At 38.6% G+C, this 23,767-nt stretch overlaps 1 protein-coding gene across 2 annotated transcripts; it reads left to right on the top strand.

The window, feature by feature from the left end:
* Nucleotides 1-14,037: 14,037 nt before the first annotated feature.
* PRPF38B (pre-mRNA processing factor 38B) lies at nucleotides 14,038-22,655 on the top strand. 2 transcript variants are annotated; one of them, XM_043460471.1, is made up of 7 exons: nucleotides 14,050-14,597; nucleotides 14,960-15,067; nucleotides 17,469-17,537; nucleotides 17,819-17,970; nucleotides 18,051-18,111; nucleotides 20,157-20,380; nucleotides 20,630-22,655. In XM_043460471.1, the coding sequence occupies exons 1-7, from the start codon at nucleotides 14,322-14,324 to the stop codon at nucleotides 21,477-21,479; spliced, it is 1,740 nt and encodes a 579-aa protein (XP_043316406.1). In that variant the 5' UTR covers nucleotides 14,050-14,321; the 3' UTR covers nucleotides 21,480-22,655. The 2 variants fall into 2 exon arrangements, with proteins under 2 accessions (XP_043316407.1, XP_043316406.1); XM_043460472.1 differs by lacking the exon at nucleotides 14,960-15,067 and having other exon boundaries at nucleotides 14,038-14,597.
* Nucleotides 22,656-23,767: the final 1,112 nt, after the last annotated feature.

The following is a 23,767-nucleotide window of genomic DNA, read 5'->3' as shown; positions in this document are numbered from 1 at the left end:
AGCTCTCACAACCATACATGACCACTGGAAAGACCATAGCCTTGACTATACAGACCTTTGCCAGCAGAGTAATGTCTCTGCTTTTCAGTACACTGTCTAGGTTTGTCATTGCTTTCCTGCCAAGAGGTTTTGGTTCAGTTCAGTCGCCCAGTCATGTCTGACTCTTTGCGACCCCATGAATCACAGCACGCCAGGCCTCCCTGTCCATCACCAACTCCCAGAGTTTACTCAAACTCATGCCCATTGAGTCGGTGATGCCATCCAGCCATCTCATCCTCTGTCGTCCCCTTCTCCTCCCGCCTTCAATCTTTCCCAGCATCAGGGTCTTTTCCAATGAGTCAACTCTTCGCATGAGGTGGCCAAAGTACTGGAGTTTCAGCTTCAGCATCAGTCCTTCCAATGAACACCCAGGACTGATCTTCTTTAGGATGGACTGGTTGGATCTCCTTGCAGTCCAAGGGACTCTCAAGAGTCTTCTCCAACACCACATTTCAAAAGCATCAGTTTTTCGGTGCTCAGCTTTCTTTATAGTCCAACTCTCACATCCATACATGACCACTGGAAAAACTATAGCCTTGACCAGACGGACCTTTGTTGGCAATGTCTCTGCTCTTCAACATGCTATCTATGTTGGTCATAACTTTCCTCCCAAGGAGTAAGCGTCTTTTAATTTCATGGCTGCAGTCACCATTCCACAGTGATTTTGGAGCCCAAAAAACTGAAGTCTGACACTGTTTCCACTGTCTCCCCATCTATTTCCCATGAGATGATGGGACCAGATGCCATGATCTTAGTTTTCTGAATGTTAAGCTTTAAGCCAACTTTTTAACTCTCCTCTTTCACTTTCATCAAGAAGCTTTTTAGTTCCTCTTCACTCTCTGCCGTAAGGGTTTTGTTATCTACCTGAAAATTAGACTGAATCCTGAATTCTTCTAGTTTTCACCAATATCTGTCACTAAATTAACATTTCCACATTTTTCCCACTCTTGTTACTTGAAATCATAAAGACAAAAACTGCCATTTTCTTAAAGACTTAAAAGCTGAAGCTGAATAACTTGATATAAACTTCAGAGAAATCACCACAACATCTCACATCCAGACCAACTTTGTGCTTTTTGCGCTATGGCCCATTCAGAAATTTCACTGGAACACCTTCTGCCATCAACCAGAGATAACAGGAAAATCTATCCGATTACTGCTGCCTCTCCTCACTCTGAAGATGCTTCAAGCCCAACATCTAGAAATCTTGACTAACAGCTCCCTAGACTCAAAATTTTTGTTTATATTCTGTTCTAACCATTAACTTTGTTTTTCTTCTGTTTCCATGGCAATGCCTCTTATTGAATACATGATTGCTTGTACCATATAGGCGTGACTTTGGAAGCCAACCTGCATCACTGCCTCCTGACATTAGATAGCACACTTTAATTTAACTGACCTGTTCTCAGGATAAAGAGGTTAATTCAATGAGAAATGGAGCAATGTACCAACTGAGCTTCTGGGGATGTTTCAAAGGCAGGAACTTCTCGGGGAAGTTGCAAAGGCAGGATAGCAGAAATGGCTCCCCAAGATATGCCTCTTTGGCATAAGGACTGTTTTTAGCTGATTGTTTAAAGAAATAGCAGACAGAGACTTCCCTGGTGGTCCAGGGGACCTATATTCCATCTCTGGTCAAGGAACTAATCCCATGTGCCTAAACTTAAGAGTTTGCATGCTGCAACTAAAGATCTCGCATGCCATAACTAAAGACCCCATGTGCTGCAAGTAAGGATCCCACATGCCAAAACTAAGACCGGCACAACCAAATAAGTAAATATTTTAAAAAGAAAGAAAAGGCTGATCCTTTTAAAAAATTAAAATTAAAAAAATAAAGAAACAGCAGACACAGAAGAATCTCTGAAAACACAGACGTTACCCTTTTGAAATGGAAATATATGTTTGTAAAGGAAATCTCTATTTATGTGAGTTCTCTGGCAGAGAACGATGACTAAATCACTTGAAATCTTACTGGAGAAAGAAGATACTGATTTAAATCTATAAAACAAACATTACCCCTTTTACCATGCTTTTCCTGGTGACCTCCCATAACTGGCCTCTTCTCACCACCACCCCAATATCTTTCCTTTATCTTTACTGAAGACATTATGTAAGATGGTAGCTTGGGCCTTCTCAGAGAGTAACTCATTCTTCCTAGATATATGTTAATAAGCTTCTATCTGTTTTTCTCTTGTTAATCCATCTCTTATTACAAGGAATCTCAGGCAAGAACTCAAAAAGGTAAAGGAAAAGTTATTTTTCTTCCTCTTTGGTATGATTCCATTTATACAGGATATCTACAGTAGTCGAATTCATAGAGACAGGAAGTAGAAGTCTCACCAGTGGAACGATGATGATTTCTTTGGTTCTCTCAAGGGAAAAAAATCAGATGAGAGACTCAGACAGTCTTAAGGAGCAAGAGTTTTATTGGCAAAGTGGAAGTACTCTCCCAAGAAAAGCTAAGAGCGGCTGCTTAAAATTAAACCAGAAGCAGCCCCACAGTGTGGGTAGGGTTAATTTTTCAGAGTGGTGGAAAGTCCCTCCCTGTGTCCTGCATCATTTGACTGGCAAGTTGATTGACAGCTTTAGGTTATATAACTTTTCTTCTCGTGTGCATTGCAGTTACCCATAAGCACCCAAGCGAAACCCAATGGTGTGTGTGTGTTGGGAGCAGAGGGGCAGGTAATGCAAAAGCTGCATTGCTAATTTATTATAAATATGGCATAATGAACTCCAGGTTACTTTGAGTCACCTTTAAGGTCTTGGTGGGCCTGCACCAGCCTGTGCTGTCAAGTTTTATCTAGCTTGGTCCTGACAAGGCTGGAAACTCAGCAGTCCTTGACTAAATAAAGGAAGGATCTCTGGGCATATTCTGATCACCAGTGTCCAGGTGGGGGATGGAAAGATGACCCCATCCAGGCTGGGGCAGGGACTCACTCATGTCTGACTGACTACCTAACAGGGTAGTTGCCAGGGGCTGGGAGAGGGAATTGGGAGTTATTGTTTAATGGGTTTCAATTTGGAATGATGAGGAAATTCTATAGATGGATGATGGGGATGGTTGCACAACAATATCAATGTACTTCATGCCACTGAACTATTAATATACACTTTAAAACGGTAAATTTTGGACTTCCCTCATGGTCCAGTGGTTAAGCCTCCATGCTTGCACTGCAAAGGACATAGATTTGATCTCTGGTCAGGAAAGTTCCACATGCCTCATGGTGTGGCCAAAAAAATTATCCAAATCAAATAAATGGTAATTTTATGTATATTTTACCACAATTTCAAACATTTGAAGAAATTTTTTTAGAAATTAATAAATGATTTGTATAGGATTCCTGGATTTATAGTTTTTGCCTTGCCTGCTGGTGGCTCATTAATAAAATTGAATTCTCGCATCCAGCCTCAGTTCCTTCTCCAAATGTTCCTGTTTCATCATTCTCCTGGTCTTCTACTCTCTCAAAGCCTGATCATTATCCTTGGCTCTATTCATCCCCATCCTTCCCACATTTGGACAATCACCAAATCTTGACCTTTTCAAGCTGTCCGTTGCATCTGTTCCTTCCCACAGCCAATATTGTGACTTACTCTTTGTCATCTCATTTTCTCAACATATCTAATCTTAGCTTCCTCCACTAGATTCTAAGTACCACTGAGATACAGGACATAGTAGACATTTTCAGGACGAGTTTTAAGTCAAATAGACCTAAAATCCTGATTTGACTATTACACTCTAAATTTTGGAAATTTACTTACCCTCTCTGTCAACTTTTTTTTCAGTTGAAAAAGGAGAAATAACTAAGATTATCTATTTGATAAGTATGTACAGTTGTGCCTATTTTGGACCAAGTACTGTATTGAGGGAAAAAGAAAAATAGAGGTCCTCTGTTATGGCTCGACTATTCCAGCAGGTATAGATGTCTAACATGAAATAAATGACTGGGAAGTTATCGGGGACTTCCCTGGTGGTCCAGTGGCTAAGACTCCATGTTCCCAATGTAGAGTGCCCAGGTTTGAGCCCTGGCTGGGGAACTAGATCCCACATACCCCAACTAAAATTTCCCGCATGTTGCAACTAAGACCCAGAGCAGCCAAATAAATAAATAAATGTTAAAAGAAGCAGCAGCACAGGTATCAACCTAGACTTGTGACCAATGTCTAACTGAGAGGAAGGGGTGGGCAGACTTGTAGGAACCCTTAACCTATGGGGTCTGACATAATCTCCAGGTAGACCTTGTCAAAGTTAATTTGAACTGTAGGACACCCACTTGGTGTCCTGAGCATCAAGCATGAGTGTCTTGAGCATTGCTTGATGGTATGGAGAAATACCCACCCGACACACATTGCAAAGGGTAATCAGAATCCTTAATTATGTTTAGTTTTGTAAGAAATTGCCAAACTGTCTTCCAGAGTGGCTATAACATTTGCTTTTCCATCAACAATGAATGAGAGTTTCTGCTTCTCATCCCATCAGCATTTGGTGTTGTCAGTGTTCTGAATTTGGGCCACTCTAATAAGTGTATAGTGGGATTTCCTAAAGACATAATGTTGAACATCTTCTCATATGTTTATTATACATATACACATTTTTTTTTAACTTTTGGCCACACTACACAGAATGTGGGATCTTAATTCCCTGATCAGGGATCAAACCTGCACCCCCTGCAATGGATGCTCAGAGTCTTAACCACGGAACTGCCGGGGAAGTCCTTCATACGTTTATTGGCCATCTGTATGTTTTCTTTGTTGTTGTTTAGCCACTAAGTCATATCAGAGTCTTTTGTGACCTCATGGACAGTATGTAGCCCACCAGGCTCCTCTGTCCAAGGGACTTCCCAGGCAAGAATACTGAAGTAGGTTGCCATTTCCTTCTCCAGGGTATCTTCTTCACACAGGGACTGATCCTGTGTCTCCTGCATTGGCAGGCAGATTCTTTACCACTGAACCATGAGGGAAGCAATATTTTCTTTGGCAAGGTGGCTACTTAGATCTTTTGCTCATTTTTTAATCACCTTGTTAATTTTCTTGCTGAATTTCTCATTCTTTGTATATTTTGGATAAAAGTCCTTTATCATATATGTCTGGTATTTTCTCCCAGTTTGTGGCTTGTCTTCTTGTTCTCTTAATTTCACACATTTTTTAACTGATGTCAAATTTTTCACCAAATGCTTAAGTGGTTGTAATGGATCTAATTTGCTATGTATTATAAATATTGATGTTTGAAAATAATATTTACACTGCTTTTTAAAAAGTATTCAGTGTAGGACTTCCCTGGTGGTCCAGTGGTTAAGACTCTGTGCTTCCACTACAGGGGGCACGGGTTCAATCCCTGGTCAGGGAACTAAGATCCCACATGCTGTGCAGTGCTACCAAAAAATAAAAACTTTTTAAAAGTATTCAATGAAATTTAATACTATAGCTAACTGATACAACAGTCATTTTAAGAAGACATGAAGTGGAAATGTAAGTTGGTGCAACCATATGGAGAACAGTATGGGGATTCCTTAACAAACTAGAAATAAAACTACCATATGAACCAGCAATCCCACTACTGAGATATACCCTGAGAAAACCGCAATTCTAAAAGACACATGTACCCCAATGTTCACTGCAGTATATTTACAAAAGCTGGGACATGGAAGCAACCTAGATGTCCCCTGACAGATGAATGGGTAAAGAAGCTGTGGTACATATATACAGTTGACTGTGACTCAGCCATGGAGATGAATGCATTTGAGTCAGTTCTAATGAGGTAGATGAACTTAGAGCCTATTGCACAGAGTGAAGTCAGAGAGAGAAATCGTATATTAATGCATATAAATGGAATTTAGAAAAATAGTACTGAGAAACCTATTTACAGTGAAGAAATGGAGACACAGACGTAGAAAACAGACTAGTGGACACAGTGGGAGAAGGAGAGGGCAGGTCAAATTGAGAAAGTAACATTACATGTATACATTCTGATGTGTAAAATAGAAAACTAGCAGGAAGCTGCTGCATAACACAGGGAGCCCCCTGGTGCTCTGTGATGGCCTAGAGGGGTGGAAGGGAGTTGGGAGAGGCTCGAGAGAGAGGGGATATATATATATGATTATGACTGATTCACAATGACGTACGGCAGAGACCACCACCACATTGCAATTATCCTCCAATTAAAAAAAAAAGACATGAAAAAGCTCCATATGAAGTAAGAAATTTTATATCACTCCTCCTTTATCCAGTATTTTCATTCTACTCATAAAATTTTTTCCAAATGACATCTTTATGTTCACACATCTTCTAGTGATCACCTTATCATACTTCTCTCTAAACAACTATATATGTTAAAGAAAATAATTTCATCTCCTAGGATTATAAGGCTCTAAGTGTTAATGTTTTTCTTCTATCTGGTTGTTTTCAACAGTTACTATTAATGCACAATTGATCAAAATGGCACATACTATAAATATTGATAAGTGATTATTAAACATGAAAGCAACATTTTATGAGAAATACATCTTTTAATAAGATATATCTTTTTAAACAGTTAGTACATGTAGCTGTTTATGAATACTGCTGATTTCTAAGATGAGACACACGGGACTTTCCTTGTGGCCCGATGGTTAAGACTCCAGGCTTCCACTGCAGGGAATATGGGTTCAATCCCTGGTCAGGGAACTAAGATCCTGTGCAGCAAGGCAAAAAATAAAAATAAAAAAGATGAGACACAGCATAATGTCAATACTATCCTTTTTTTGGCAATTCTGTGCAGGTTAAAGGATCTCAGTTCCCCCATGACCAGGGATCGAACCTAGGCTACCACAATGAAAGCACCGAGTCCTAACCCCTGGACCACCAGGGAATTCCTGCTATTTTTTTCATACTTGTATATGTAAGTGCTAAAGACCTCATTCATATAAACAAGTAGATGGATCTGAAAGGAGTTTTGTTATAGCATTGTAACTTGACTGTAACTTTCCTGCACGTGGCAGGGATTGAATCCATGTCCCCTGCATTGGCAGGCAGATTCTTTACCACTGAGCCCCCAGGGAAGCCCCAGAGTTTGTGTTCTTAACAACTGACTATCCTTTTTTTTACAGCAACATCCCACTTACACGAAATGATGAAGATAAGGCTTTTTCAGATAACTAGGTGTTAATCATTTAAAACTTAAATAACTAATAGCTTTATGTAATTTTTTTCTAAAATTTGCATATCTTTTCTAAAATAATCCCATGCCTTCGTAACAATAATTTAAATAATTCAGGTTCATTCTTATGAATGTTACTTTACATCATGATTACTGCTTCACCCTTGAATAACACTGATGCATCTTTGAGACACATGTCTATCCTTCTCTGACATGGAGTTAACTGACTTCCTGGGCTGTCCTCACATTTACTGAAGACTTTGAATCAGGCTTACTCTCCAAGTGGAACCAATAATTTATTAATTTGTTTCTTCATTTAATAAATAAATAAATATTGTATATTGAGAAATATATATGTTTGGTCTTTGTCTTCAGTTCTTAGCACTAGAACTTCTAAAGCCCTGGTTAATTTCCTGAGTGATAGGAGTGATAGGAGCATCTTTTGTTATAATACTTGGTTCTTAGTCCTCAGTTCCAAAAATAAGAGCTTCTTGTTTTGTTTTGCTTTTCTTTTTTTGGCCATGCTGCAGCACTTGCAAGATCTCAGTTCCCCAACCAGAGATTGAACCCAGGCCACAGCAGTAAATGCCCGGAATCCTAACCACTAGGCAACCAGGGAACTCCCAACAAGAGTTTCTAAGATCCTTCAAATCTCTAGAATGATAAGGGGTTATTTGTTTGGTTTTTTTTTTTTGGTGGGGTTGTTTGTTTTTTTGGTATCATTTATATGCTAGTAAGGTAATTCTGGCTGGGCACTTAGATAGCTTCAGATACAAACTGGTTGCCAGATAAACCAAATCAGGTAATTAGAAGGTTGAAACTTTCAGCCCTATCCTGACCTCCTCCCCTGGAGAAGAAAATGGCAACCCACTCCAGTATTCTTGCATGTAAAATACCATGTACGGAGGAGCCTGGTGGGCTACAGTCCATGGGGTAGCAAAGAGTCAGACGCAACTGAGCAACTTCACTTTCTTTCTTCCTGACCTCCTTGGCTTATGATTCAATCAAGCATCCCAATGTATCAATAATAGAACCTCACAAAACCTCTAAGTAATGGAGTTCAGGGAACTTCCAGATTGATGAAGACAGCCATGCATCTGTATGCTGTTGCACCCGGAACTCCACAGGGATAGAAGCTTCTGCACTGAGGTCCTTCTAAACCTCACGCTATGTACCTCTTCATCTGGCTATTCCTTTATAATAGCCTTTGTAGTAAGAAGCAAAGTTCTGTGTTCTGAGTTCTGTGAGCAGTGATAGGAACTCAGGGAAGGTCAAGGAGGTTGAATGAAGCCTATTTTCTACAAACAAGAACCAAGGGGCGCAGAAAGGACTTGCAGCTGGAGAGCCCTAAGGGTCCTGCTCTCATTCACCACTCCTTGTGACTGATGCCTAAATTGGGAAGGCATGTGGGACTGAGCCCTTGACCTGCGCAGTATGTGCTAACTCCGAGTAATTAGTGTCAGGACTGCAATTAAATTGTAGGACACATAGTGTACAAAGAGATGAAAAATTGGTTGGTTTGTGGGGGTGGGGGAAACCGCTAACATTTGGGGTCAGATGTGTTGCAATTAGTTTCTTTTATTTTTATAATTTTTTCTTTATTTTTGGCTGTGCCAGTGTTTCGTTCCTGTGAGGGCTTTTCTCTGGTTGTGGTGCGTGGGGGCTACTCTCTAGTTGTGGTGCACAGGCTTCTCATTGCGGTGACTTCCCTTGTTGTGGAGCATGGGCCCTTGGGCACACGGGCGTCAATACTTGTGGCACATACGGGAGCAGTCGTTGCAGCCTCCTGGTTCTAGAGCAGAGGCTCAATAGTTGTGGCACACGGGCTTCATCGCGCCGCGGCATGTGGGGTCTTCCCGGATCAGGAATTGATTGTTTTCTTCTCTCAATTTGTTGAAAAATAATTGATATACATCACTGTGTAAGTTTAACGCATATAGTAGGATGGTTTGATTTATGTTTATTGTGAAACGATTGACAGGTTCTACTAACACCTGATAATTCTTTTATTAATTTTTTTTCCCAAACTTAAAAATTTTTATTTTGTATTGGGATATAGCCAGTTAACAATGTTGTGGTAGTTTCAGGCGAATTGCAAAGGGGTTCAGCCATACATATACATGTAAGCATTTTCCCCCAAACCTAATAATTCTTAAATCTCAATTCATACCTCATCTGATTCAGTATTTTGAAGTCATAACCAAGGAAACAGGGATAGCTTTGTCTAACACTTTTGACTGTTTATAACAACTTATCAGTAGTATCAGATTTTTATTCTTGGGTACTTTAGTCAATGGCTTCTTCTGTTACTTTAGAATTGTGGTTGATGTTTTTGTAGTTTGTTTTCAACAATAAAATCTTCAAAATATTAGAACACTTTATGTTATTTTAGTTACATTTGGCAATTATTTTAATTCTTATTCATAAATGATACATGTTTATCAAGCACCTTCCACATGCCAGGCTTTTTTCTTAAGTAATTGATGGAAACACAAAGGCCCCAGAGTAACCAAAGCAATTTTTAAAAGAAATAATGAAGTTGGAAGACCTAACCTACTTGATTTCAAAACCTACTAAAAAGCTGCAGTAATCAAGGTAGTTTGGTATTGGCGAAAAGATAAAGACCAATGAAACAAAGTAGAGTTCAGAAGTAGATTCATACATGATGGGTCAGTTGATTTTTGACAAAAATGCTAAAGAAATTCAACAGGGAAATAAGTCTTTTCACCAAATGGTGCTGGATCAATTAAATAGCTACATGGGGGAAAAAAAGAAAGAAAATCAACTCTACCTTACACCATAGGCAAAAATTAACTCAAAATGGATCACAAACCTAAGTACCAATTCTCAAATTATAAAACTTTTAAAAAACATAAGAGAATCATTGCAATCTTAAAGATGGAAGTGTTTAGAACAAAAAGAGCACAAATCATCAGCAAAAAAAAAATTTCGTAACTTGGACTTCATCAAGATAAAAAAAGTATTTGAAAGACACCACTAGCAAAATTAAAAGGCAGGAAACAGACTGAAAATCTTTGCAACACGTGTTTCAAAGGATTTCTATCCAGACCATGTAAAACAAAAATCTTCCAACCCAACAAGACAAACAACCACATAAATAAATGGGCAAAAGATTTGAAGTTACTTCACAACAGAAGGTATATGAATGCTGGTAAGTACCTGAAATGATGTTCAACATCATTAGTCATAAGGGAAGTGTAAATTAAAACCACAGTGAGATACTACTGCACACCCTTTAGAATGACTAAAATTAAAGAAAAAAAAAATCCTCATACTAAGTGTTGATGAGTTTATGGGGCAACTGGAACTCTCAGACTTTGCTGGTGTTAATGTAAAATGGTACTGTCACCTTGCAAAACAGTTTGGCTGTTTCTTAAAAAGTTAAACATATAGCTATCATATGACTCTGTCAGTCTTATGCTAGGTATTTCACCAAGAGAAACAAAAACATCTACACAAAGACTAGTACACAAATGTACATAGTGACTTTATTTGTAATGGACAAAAATTAGAAATCCACATGTCCACCAGCAGATAATTGGGTAAACAAATAGTAGTAATTCCATACCATGTAATACTACACAGTAAAAAAATAAAATAAGCACACATACAACTGATATAAGCAACAAGGATGAATATCAAAATTATTGAGTCAAAGAAGCCAGGTAAAAAGGAAACCTAGTGTATGATTGTATTTATTTATTATAATTCAAGAAAATGCAAACTAATCTATATTGACAGAAGGTGATTGCTAGGGATGGAGATGGAGGGAGAGACTGGATTACAAAAGGGCACAAGAGAACTTTTGGGATGATGTATGATTGTTACCTTGATTGTGATGATAATTTAATGGGTACTGAGATAGACCTAAGGGTCCCTCTCAAAGTTCTAACCCTTGAAGTTAGAATTTGAAACCCTAATCCCCCAAAATGATGGTATTAGGAGGTGGAGCCTTTGAGAAGTACTTAAATCATGAGGGAGGAGCCCTCACAAATGGGGTTGGTGCTCTTAGAAATCTCAGAGAACTTCCACATCACTTCAATCTTGTGATTACATAGCTAGAAGGGGCCAACCATGAAGCAGGAAGAGAGTTTCCCCTTGGCCTTGAACTCTCCAGAACTCCAGAACTGTAAAAAATAAAATTTTGTTGTTAATAAGTTACTCAGTCTGTGATTTTTTTTATAGCCTGCAAAGACTAAGACAATAAGTGTACATGTATCAAAATGAAGCAAACCAAACTTCCCAGCTTTATCTATGTGCAGTGTAGTATTCCTAAGTTAAATATAACTTTTTAAATGGGGATAATAGTTCTACATTCAGGCTGTTTTAGGGATTCATTGAATATGTCAAGCACTTTATCTTAATACCTGATTTGATATTAATACTTAGTTTGATGCCACTGAAACTTTGACATCAAACTTCAATCTCTCTACTAAGCTTTTCACTCAAAGTCTAGAGGTAAATGAATTTTTAAAAGATTTAAGCATGAAGATCAGTCCTGGGTGTTCATTGGAAGGACAGATGTTGAAGCTGAAACTCCAATATTTTGGCCTCCTGATGCAAAGAGCTAACTCATTGGAAAAGACCCTGATGCTGGGAAAGATTGAGAGCAGGAGGGGAAGGGGACAACAGAGGATGAGATGGTTGGATGGCATCACCGACTCGATGGACATGAGTTTGGGTGAACTCTGGGAGTTGGTGATAGACAGGGAGGCCTGGCAGCCATGGTTCATGGGGTCCGCAGAGTCGGACACAACATGAACAGAACTGAAAGCATTTAGCAGGATTTGGCAATTAATGTCATTGAGTAAACTTAATAAACTTACTATCAAGGCAAAAAAATACACATAAAGGAAAAACTGGGCTCAAAATTTTTTTCATGCTATTTTTAACAGTAATTCATTAAAATTTGGGATCATGTATTTTCCTTGGGAAGTAAGTCTATACTAATGTATAGAAAAACAAGATTTACTAGGAAGTTAAAAACCACTTCTGAAAGTGGTTCTTAGTTCTTTAGTTCTCCAGTATAAATAAAGGAACTAGACAGGATGATCACTTACGTACTGTTCAGCTCTAAATATTAATCACTCTAATCATTCATTTCTTATTCATCTTTCCTTGCATTGTCATACCACTGTCTCCTACTGGTTCAACTTCATCCAAGTGCGGATTTCCCCCTAAGTTTCTGTCTTATCCTTTTCCCCTCCTCTGTGTCTAAGCCACTGAACTTAAGATCTCCACCTTCAATTAAGTCAGACAGAGAAGGAAAAATATATGACATCCCTTATATGTGGAATCTAAAAAGAAATACAAATGAACTTAGGAAACAGACTCACAGAGAACCAACTTAAGCTTGGGGTGGAGGTAAGAACAGAGGGAAGGAATAGTTAGGGAGCTTGGCATGGACATGTACACACTGCTACATTTAAGATGGATAACCACTAAAGACCTACTGTATAGCACAAGGAACTCTGCTCAATGTTCTGTGGCAGCCCGGATGGGAGGGGAGTTTGGGGGAGAGTAGATACACGTATAGGTATGGCTGAGTCCCTTCAGTGTTCACCTGAAAAGAACACAACACTGTTAATAGTCTATATTCCAATACATAATAAAAGGTTTAAATACTTTAAAAAAAAAAAAAAACAAAACTCCACCTTCAAACTTCCAACTTCAACAGTTTCTAGGCAAGACTAAATGATTAAAGTGCCACAACGAGAAATCAAATAGGATGGAGAATGGAAAATGTCCTTGGATTTTGGCAATTAGGATGACGCTGAGCATCCAAGGTTTTGAGTAAGGAGTGCGGCGCTTTTAAGGATGGCTCTGGCAACACTGTGAAGAATGAATTGGAACCAGAGACTATTAGGCATATTACCATCGAAGGTGACTTTGGAGTCATAGCTGTAACCCTTGAGTTTAAATGACATTAAATTCCTAATGTTTCATCTTGGCATTCCAGGCACTTAGGTGGTCTAATTCCTATCCAGTCGTTACTCCCCCATAAGTGTATTTCCTGGCCTCGGTCGGCCAGACTACCTGCTACTGAGCTTGATCTTCCTTGCTTCTATGGATACTCAGGCTGCTTTCTGTTTATAAAACTGCCCAGTTCATGAATACTTGCACAAACTTTACTGCCTTTTTTAGCCTTCTCTTAGCTCCCAAACACCATAAATCTTCTCTAGGTTAACAGTAGCTTTTGGAAAGGTGAGACCGATTCTGACTCATTTTCACACCGACCAGCTTCTTCCACCTCTTCCTCCCCCAGTCAGAGTGCATCGGCAGAATGTAAGTACTCAAATAGAAGTCACGTAACAAAACGGCGCTACAGGTACAGCAGTTCTTTTAATGCTAAAATGCCTTTTTTTTTTTTTTAACAGTCCAGTAAAATGTTATCCCGACCTTACTGTTGAATAAATTTAGGCTCCAATAATAAGACCTCCGGTCAGACACTACAGCCTGGCGGACGACTTTGCATAGGTATCACATGAATGAGTGCGGTCCTATCAGAGAATACGAAAACTGTGAACCCAAGAGACTCCACAGGAATCAAGAGTCACGAATTTGCAAGCACACAGCCCTCCGAACGCCTTTCCGCTAAGCTTCCGAAAAGGAGAAACCGGGGCCGCGGTCCAACATACAGATCAGACAGATAATCCCCGCCCCTGGCCGCCAAATCCCCAGTGTAAGTCTCCAAAGAGTTAGGCAGTGGAGGCCAGGGCCGCGACCGCAGTGCGCGCGGAACTCGCGGAACTAGGAAGAGGAATCTCCAGCCCACCTGGGCGTCTCTGATTGGCCGTCGGCTAAGCTTGGCATTCTGGGACGTGTTGCGTCATATCCGCCGGGGCCGCCATCTTGCTCCCAGGGGCAGTTGGCGGAAGAGAGCGCGCTACCAGGCCCGCCGGCTCAGTGTCTGCTTGGAGTTCTCGAGGCCCACGATTCGGCGTCTGTTCTCGACCAGGGGTCCGTCTCTTACGTCCCGTTTGCCCTCCCTCACCCAGCTGGGGGACAGCGAGGCGGCCCCCTCTTCGACGGCGTTCCATGGAGTAGGGTCCCGGACCGTTGTCCCGAAGAGCGAGATCGAGCTTGGCCGCCTCCCCCTCCCTTCTCCCTCCCTCCTTCCTTCCGCTGCAACATGGCTAACAACAGCCCCGCGCTGACAGGCAACTCGCAGCCGCAGCACCAGGCGGCAGCGGCCGCAGCCCAGCAGCAGCAGCAGTGCGGCAGCGGCGGCACCACCAAGCCGGCAGTCTCGGGCAAGCAGGGCAATGTGCTGCCGCTGTGGGGCAACGAAAAGACTATGAACCTCAACCCCATGATCTTGACCAATATCCTGTCGTCGCCTTACTTTAAAGTGCAGCTCTACGAGCTCAAGACCTACCACGAGGTGGTGGACGAGATCTACTTTAAGGTACGAAGCGTCTAGACTTGGCGGGGTGGGGGGGATGTTAAGTTCCGAGGAAAGGGTATGGAGGAAACGGGCGGAGGCGGCCCTCGAGGTCTGATAATCTGTAGATATGGGAAGGTTGAACGGAGGGGGAGCTGTGGCCTGTAGTTCGCCAGGGAGGGGTCAGAGTGGGGCCGCCCTCTCATTTCCTTTTCAGATTTTTAGGGCCGGGAGAGCCCGCCGCCATTGATCTCTCTCTTCCCCCAACCTCCTGCCCGCCCCTGGGGGGAGTTGGGAAGGGAGGGCTGGGGGAGAGGAGAAACGAGTAACTGACGTCTCTCCAGTTTACAGTTTAAATTTCTTTCTTTTGACGTGGATCTGCTCAGCGCCAACTTGTTGGTGCTTCTCCCGCTCACCCCGGGCCAGTTCGTGTATTGACTTCAATGTTGGCCTCGTGTTGTTGGTATTCACTATCCGATCCGGACAGGGAAATGGTCAGTGTGTGTGTCGGGTGGGGTGGGAGGGTCGAGGGTGGAGAGGTGCAAGTGGAAAAGATGTACCGAAGGCCTGGAAATTTTAGCAGCAGGAGGTCAGGAGTGAGTGGTTTCAGTCACCTGTGCGTTGGGCTTATTTAGAATTATCTGGGCCCTGGGCTTCTGCGGCAGGGTCGGTGCTGGCTTGGCTGTGCTGGGGAGCTCACCTGGCGCCTCCTCACTGCACTCTTGTCTCAGTTCTTGTTTCGTTAGCAGGATTGACTCAGTCTTGCAGCGAGGCTCGGAGCAGCCCAGGGTCGCAGGTAGAGGTATGCATTATTAATCATGCTCAATCGCCATAAATGCATTTCCCTGGTTAAATGAACGGCTACTTAGATTTTTTTTTTTTTTGACCATTGGTTTTGGTCTTTTCCTCACGAATTTGGTAGGCTTTCTTCATTTACCTAAAAATTATGTAGTTTTAAAATTATCTTCCAGGCCTCCTAAGGTAAATTTATACTATTAAAGAATATCAGTGAGTCTTAACGGTCTTTAAATACTTAAACTAGGACATCTGCCATAATACAATACGTTTTGTCTGTATTGACTCCTAAAAACCACTTGACAGACCACTTAAAGTATCTTCCCTGACCTGAACATATCTGTAGAGGTGATAAGAGAGGAAATTTTCTTTATTCGCCTTTAGGTTATGTTTTGTCCACCTTTCACCCTAATAAGTGAATAGCTTATTAAAGGATTTTGAGATACTAGTTGCTTTTGATAGGAGATCTTATTTTGAGAATATAGTTCAACTTTGGGTATATAAAGTAAACTGAAATTTCGGTGTACTAAGTATTGTAAGTAATTGTAATACTGTGAACTAGATTTTTTTTTTTTTTTTTTAAGGTAAGGCCTTTTTCAGTGTGGATACAATGTGGTGAATATTTAACCCTTAGCTTTATTTATGCCGTAAACTTCAGTCAGTTGAAGATCGGGTTCCTGCTCTTTGTGGCAGGTTCTGTTTAACAACCTAGGCAAATGTTAATACGACTGAGGGAAAAGCTTGTTTTCAGATTTTACATACTGTATCTTGAAACACCTTAAGATTCTACTACAAATTATTTAAATTTAGTTATAAAACCGAAGACTCGGGTTTTGTTATCCAGATCAAATAATCGTTGAAATATATAGGCTTCCTATTTTGTAAGTCGATTTTGTTTGGCATCCACCCTTTTGGTTAGCCTTTAAGGAATTGAAACATCTCTTCACAGCAAGGTAGGGGAAGGAAATAAAACTCTAAAGCAGTGCAGCTTAGTCCACTGAGCAAAATAGTGTAGTGTTTACATTTAAATGCATGCTTTTCTGTCTGAGTCACTGACAAGGACTATTTCATGTAATAGTGGATGGGTGGAAGTAACATTTTAGAAATACATAGTGAAAGAACAGGATTTCAAAACCATTTGGTTTTGTTTCAAGTTAAAACAAATATGGATCTTATTTTTCCAAAACACCTTTGTTGAATCTGTTGTACAGTTAATATTCTTTCTTTGCTGTTTTTAGGTGAAATATATTGTTTTTATAGGGTGCCCCACTTTAGCAAAGATCTGTATCTTTGCATATACTTGACAATGCAAGTTATACTTACTGTTTTTGACCCAGTTTATATTTTGGGGGAAAATTGAATTGGTTCATATAATCCGGCTGAAAATATACAGTAACTAAAATAATCTATGTGTAGGTATGGCCTTTGTAATTTCATCTTTAGTCAGAAATGAACATAATGCTTGATCGTGGTTTAAAAAAATGTGTAAATATAAAGTTTCATGATTTTGCATCAGAAGTAATTTGTTACTACTTTAGCATACTTCATTTTTTCCTTTTTGTATTTTTTAAATTTTTTTCAAGTTTTTTCTTTATCTTATAATGTGGAATTTTAAATCACCACGAAACTGAAATATTAAGGGTATTTTAAAGTTTTTTTTTTATAAATACTTAAACTTGTTAATACTTTCTGCTTTAAGTTGGGGCTTTAAATCCATTTTAAAATGAGGATTTTTAATTTTTAAGTAATTCATAATACAAAATTGATTATCAATTTTTAAGTGTATAAGACTAGAAATTTCATGTCTCCACCTGTATCTGCTTCCTACAAAGCTAGGTTAATGTGATTTTTGCAGTGTAAAGTTGTTAAGGTTTTGTTAAACCCTATTTGCTTTATTGGTGCTATTTAAATATCTAAGCAGTTTTCAGAGGTGGTTTACATACTTTAAAATGTATGTAAACAAAATATATACATCATGTCAAAATGCCCAACTTTCAAACTTTTGGAAGAGCTGCTCTGTTATGGATTGGGGTTTACTTGAATCATTTTTTAAAAATTCAAAGCATGAATGTTTGTTGTGTTTCTCTTCTCTATTTTCAGGTCACGCATGTTGAACCATGGGAGAAAGGAAGCAGGAAAACAGCTGGCCAAACAGGGATGTGCGGAGGGGTAAGTAGAAGTACGTGCATTTTTCAGTTTTTCTGTGTCTGATAACTGAGTTTATATTCGGAAAACTAAAAATTTGTCAATTACATGCCAAGTTACAATTAGTTTATGTTTTTTAAAAATCTAAATTCAAGTGTTCCCTGGGGTTAGAAAAGCATTTTTTTTAAAATGGTCTGTTCTCAGTTCTGGATTGTATCGCCTGTTAAAACCTAACAGGATTAATCAATTGGTACTAAGTATCTCTGTTAATTATTTTACCACTTTCTTAATTCTTTCCCTTAAAGGTTCGAGGTGTTGGAACAGGAGGAATTGTTTCTACAGCTTTTTGCCTGTTATACAAATTATTTACTCTGAAATTAACTCGCAAGCAAGTGATGGGTCTTATAACACACACAGACTCTCCATATATTAGAGCCCTTGGATTTATGTATATAAGGTGAGCATGTGTTTCTCTATATTTTCAATAAATACCTTATTTTAATTGACTTAAGCTTAATCAGTCTTTTGTAATTCTAGGTACACACAGCCCCCTACAGATCTGTGGGACTGGTTTGAATCCTTCCTTGATGATGAAGAGGTATGTCAACAAGGGTAATAATTAATTTTCTTCTGATTATTCTTTTTAAATATTTTTTATTTATTGATGATTTAACATCTTCCAGAATTTTCTGTACCTAAATTTATTTCACTCACATACGTTTGGAATTAATGTCCTGTTACTAAGATTAGGGTGGATTTTATATGTCTTAGGTTAAATTTTTAAGTCTTGTTTTCACGTTTTTATATTGTTTAGATTTATTTTGCTAACTATTGAAAGCTGTCTCTTCCTAATTGTGTTCTGTGTATTGTTTTGATCTTGACTTGTACAGTTGATAGTGACTTTTTAGTTGGCCATGCTCAAGATTGAGGTGGTAAGACATGCACACAGAAATAGTAATTATTGCTTTTTTTTTTATATTCTGGGACTTTTCAGTTTTTTACCCTATAACTTCCTCCAAATATTAATATTTCCATTTGCATAGAAGTGCAGAATTGAAGAGCTGAGTGGAATTTAAGTAGGGTGAGGGCTTAGATAACTTGTTCAAGGTGATCAGACTATTTCAGTCCCAGCTTTGTAACTCTTACTATATTATATACATGTTTACAGAAAGAAACCTCTTTTTAGTAGTTCAGAATTTTTTTTTTTTTTAATGTGAAACTTAGCATTCAAACTTAAGGTTGAGCTTGTTACATATGTTCAGAAAGTATTTTGGAAAACATTGCTGTGTCAGATTTAAATCATACATGTATTAAAGTCCAAGATCACAAATGGATCTTAATAATGATCACTGTTGTCCATATGTCTATCCCCACAATTATACTTTGTTTTAAGGTTCATAAAGTAAACTGAGTGGTGTTTTAGTAGTCCTATTTTAAATATATCCAAAGAATTGGTTGTATTAAAGGATAGTCCTAATGGAAATCTTTCTGGTGTATTTTTATTACTACGTGCACAACTAAAAGAATCTCACTCATGTAGACACGGAGAATTTTTCTCTGCAGTTTTTTTTTTTTTTGTAAACAGACTATTTACAGTCTGTTTATCATCTCGGAAGAGGCCAAAAGTGTGTTAGATAATCACAATCTTTAAAGTTTTTTCTTTTTAGATAAGATTTTTCAGGCCGGGGTGCTTCTCCTTTCTATATTTAAAAAGCATGTCCCGCTTCATAATTGGTATTAGGTTTGTTTCTGAATGCTTCTGTTTAATCTGTTTTTTATTGTATTTACAAACCTGAGGCTTTCTATTTAAGCTAACTTATTGTTTTCTTCCTTAGATATCTGCAGCGATTATATTTGGAAATACTGTATATCTGAACACTTAAATGTGTGTGAGTGCAAGCAGTTTTACCTTTAGCTCTTGTTTTCCTGTTTAGATAACAAATCTCACTTTCCTTGTGTGCTTGCACTGTAGGTTTGGGACTGACAATAGCTGACTAACATGTCCTGAGCTGTGAGAGGGCATAGCAAGAAGGCCTTCATGCGGTAATGACCCTTTTCAGAGACAATGGTCATCATGGATTATGCGTTTCCAATTATTTGTTTATTTATTTATTTTCTACATAACTCTGAATTAGAAACCTCACTGCTTCATGGCAGTTGGTTTGCTATTGCTTCCAGTTTTGTTAGGGCTTCATTTTATATTAGAGTTGTTAAAAGATAATCTTTAGACAGGAACTGTTTAAAGTAGTTCATATGTAGCTAGGTTACACTGCTAGGAACGATGTGTGCAAACATGTCCACAGAAATAAAATGTATAGTTAGTAGGTATGTGGAATATAAATTTGATTGTTCTGAATAGTTTAGTAATGTAAGGGGGTGTTTCATATTTTTTTTTAACTGAGTGAGGTCACTTCTCTTTATGTCCATGAGGTTGCAGGGTTCGTTCTCACCTGCATGCACACACTGAGCCCAGATATTTCTCTGTATCATTCATTACCAGATTAGAAAGGTACACAAATTGAAATTTTTCTGTTAGAATTTTTTTGTATTTGAGATTCCAAAGATGGTTATATTTTTTATAGTATTCTTGTATTTATTGAGATAAATTTTTTGACGGCCAGGATATCTTTTGTGTTTCTGTAGGACCTAGATGTGAAGGCTGGTGGAGGCTGTGTAATGACCATTGGAGAAATGCTGCGATCTTTTCTCACAAAACTGGAGTGGTTTTCTACTTTGTTTCCAAGAATTCCGGTTCCAGTTCAGAAAAATATTGATCAACAGATTAAAACCAGGCCAAGGAAAATCAAGAAGGATGGAAAGGAAGGCACTGAGGAAATAGACAGACATGTTGAGCGCAGACGTTCAAGGTAATGTAATTCTTGAGTTACCACAGCTTTAAAATGTGCTTTACACAAAAGTTCTTGGAAATTAGTATCACATTCTTATGTATAATTTGTCATCTCTTCCCCGTTTTCTACCTTTAAGGGCATATTCAACAAATTAATGCATCTGTAAATGAGAACAGGCAAATACTTTGCTTAAATTATTCTTGATGTGTGACACTTATGTTTTATTCAAGTTTTTTTCTCCCCTTCCTCCTTTTTCCTGAATATTAGGTCTCCAAGGAGATCACTGAGTCCACGAAGGTCCCCAAGAAGATCCAGAAGTAGAAGCCATCATCGAGAAGGCCATGGGTCTTCTAGTTTTGATCGAGAATTAGAAAGAGAGAAAGAACGCCAGCGACTAGAGCGTGAAGCCAAAGAAAGGGAGAAAGAAAGGCGAAGGTCCCGGAGTATTGATCGGGGGCTAGAACGCAGGCATAGCAGGAGTAGGGAAAGACATAGAAGCCGTAGTCGAAGTCGTGATAGAAAAGGGGATAGAAGGGACAGGGATCGGGAAAGAGAGAAAGAAAATGAGAGAGGTAGAAGACGAGACCGTGACTATGATAAGGAAAGAGGTAATGACCGAGAAAAGGAGCGATCACGAGAACGGTCCAAGGAACGGAGAAGTAGGGGTGAGGTAGAAGAAAAGAAACATAAAGAAGACAAAGATGATAGGCGACATAGAGATGACAAAAAAGATTCCAAGAAAGAGAGAAAACATAGTAGAAGTAGAAGCAGAGAAAGAAAACATAGAAGTAGGAGTAGAAGTAGAAATGCAGGGAAACGAAGTAGAAGCAGGAGCAAAGAGAAATCAAGTAAACATAAAAATGAAAGTAAAGAAAAATCAAATAAACGGAGTAGAAGTGGCAGTCAAGGAAGAACTGACAGTGTTGAAAAAAGAAAACGAGAACATAGCCCCAGCAAAGAAAAATCTAGGAAGCGTAGCAGAAGCAAAGAACGTTCCCACAAACGAGATCACAGTGATAGCAAGGACCAGTCTGACAAACGTGATCGCCGAAGGAGCCAAAGCATAGAAACAGAGAGCCAAGAAAAACAACATAAAGACAAAGAGGAGACTGTGTGACGATTTTTTTGTAAAAGTGGATCACATTGAATCCTATAAACATTGGATTAAATCTGCTTTTTTTTTCCTCCCAAGTTGAGATTGTGCAGTAGTTACGCACTCTTCAAGCTCCCTGTAGGCTGCATTTTCATTTCCTCTTTTGTGTAGGGAAGTGCCTTTGTAATCCCATTTATTGCATTGATGTCTTCACCCTATTGTTGAGTTTGATACATGATGCACAGATTGTTCTTGCATTTTATTGTTTAACTGTTTTTGAGATGTACAGTCTGTACATATGTCCTGAAAATGTTTTAATTCCTTTGGCATGGTTGCCATGTTGGTTAAATTTGTATAAGGCAATAAACTGCCACTAATTCTATTTTTGTTTTGTAGGTGTGGGATTATGGTTTGTGTACTGAAGTTAGCATGGCTGTGCTTTTCGTAATAGAATGCTAAAGACTTTGAAAATGGATCTAGGATGTCTATCATAGGAGAATTACATGCTTTCAGTGTACATGAAGGCAGCAGTTTTAGGATTAACATTCTTGCCCACTGTATATTGTCTTGGAAGGCTCTTGTTAATATGTTAAACCTAATATTCTCTACAGTTAACTTTAGAGAGAATTTATGAGAAGTTAGTTTCTGATGCAGAGGTTTCAATTAGGCTGTGATTTGATCAAAAGTCCTTTTAGCATTCTACCTCAAAGGGACACTGTTAGTATGCCTAAAATTGATTCACTTAGTTTTCCTTTTTTATTTGAAAAAAATACATGACATGTAAACTTTTTTTGAATTTTTCAGATTTTAAAGTACTATATTAGAGAGATTAATGTCTAAAGCCTAGCATTCTTACAGCAACCCTATACTAACGTGAGATTGGGAGAGGGTGGGGCAGGTGAGTAGAGAAATAGGTATAAGCCTCAAGCTTCCAAAGTGTTTTTATAAATGGGAAAACTTAAATTATGAAACAGCTTGATATAGTGTCCTTTTTTTAAATTCAGAACTTTTTTTATTGAAAATGAAGATTGCTGTTTGAGTTTTTAAACTTAATCTAGAACAGAGAAGTATTAAAAGTAATGCTTTGCTGCATTATTTAAGATTATCAGCAAATTATTTGATAGATTGTTCTTATGACTTGTATTCTGATTACAGAGAACGATCATGAGTGTGGAATAAATTACTGGATTAAATCCTTTATCCTGGGTGTTGGCTTCCCCCTTTTGTTAACTTTTTTAAGTATTTTTTATTGGGGAAATAGATACAATGAGTCACACTTTGTGCAGAAGGATATCTTAGTGCTCAGATGACAAGTGAATTTTAAATGTGTAGGTGGAGTTAGACATACATGATGGCCAGCAATATTACTAGAGTTCTTAGTTCCCTTTATCCTTGAGTGTTACCTGCATCAATAGGTTGTTCTTTGGTTTGAGTAATTAGTTTCACATCAGAGGTCCTTATTGCAGGACTTTGCAATTAGATTATATATTAGAATCATTTAAAATTTGGACTTGAAAGAGCTTTTAAAAAATAATTCTTCCAATTCTATACTAGACGCCCAAAGTTCAGTCATTGACAGGACTACAACGGAGTCTTCTAACCGTATTAACTGACCATATTAACATTTGTTTTATCTCACTGTTCATATTGGCCAACTGATGGGCACTCAGAAGCCACATTGCAAAAAAACCATTAAATGGGACAAAGGAGTACATTCAGCAGAGTTCTTCATATGTGGGCTTAACATTTGTACTTAACTTCAGAAAAATCTAATTAAATGAAGGAATTCTAAGAAAATACTGTTTTTCTTTTAAGAGTAGAATAGTCAGTGATCTTTTAAGCTGAGTGTCAAGTGAATGAACACTAGATAGGTAGAAATTAGAAAACTTCCTGAATGATGAAAAGCAATAGATATTAACAAATATTTAGCACACCTAAATGGATGGTGCTACTCCTTTGAATATAGTTAATTTGGTGGTGTATTTTGGTAAAACATGGAAAGAATTTATTTCAAATAGAAGTGAAAGTATCACTGCATTTAGTTTCCTGTCATTTTGCTTTGAGCATTTTGATAGATAGGAGAACATGTAAGTAATACTAATTAATGCCAGATATATGCATGACTTAATTTGGAGAATAGCTTTCTATAAGATGGAAAACAAGCAGCTCTGAAAGACATCTCAGGATTGTTTCTTGCAATTTTTGAGAAAACTTAGTAAAAAGCTTTTGATAGAGCTTAATATAATTAGCAGCCTCCATGCAATTTTCTCAGTTTACTAAAATGATTTCACTTTTCCATGTATTATCTTGCA

Source organism: Cervus canadensis, chromosome 2 (assembly GCF_019320065.1).
Source record: "Cervus canadensis isolate Bull #8, Minnesota chromosome 2, ASM1932006v1, whole genome shotgun sequence".
Lineage (NCBI taxonomy): Eukaryota > Metazoa > Chordata > Mammalia > Artiodactyla > Cervidae > Cervus > Cervus canadensis.
This window is presented reverse-complemented; position numbering and strand designations above follow the sequence as displayed.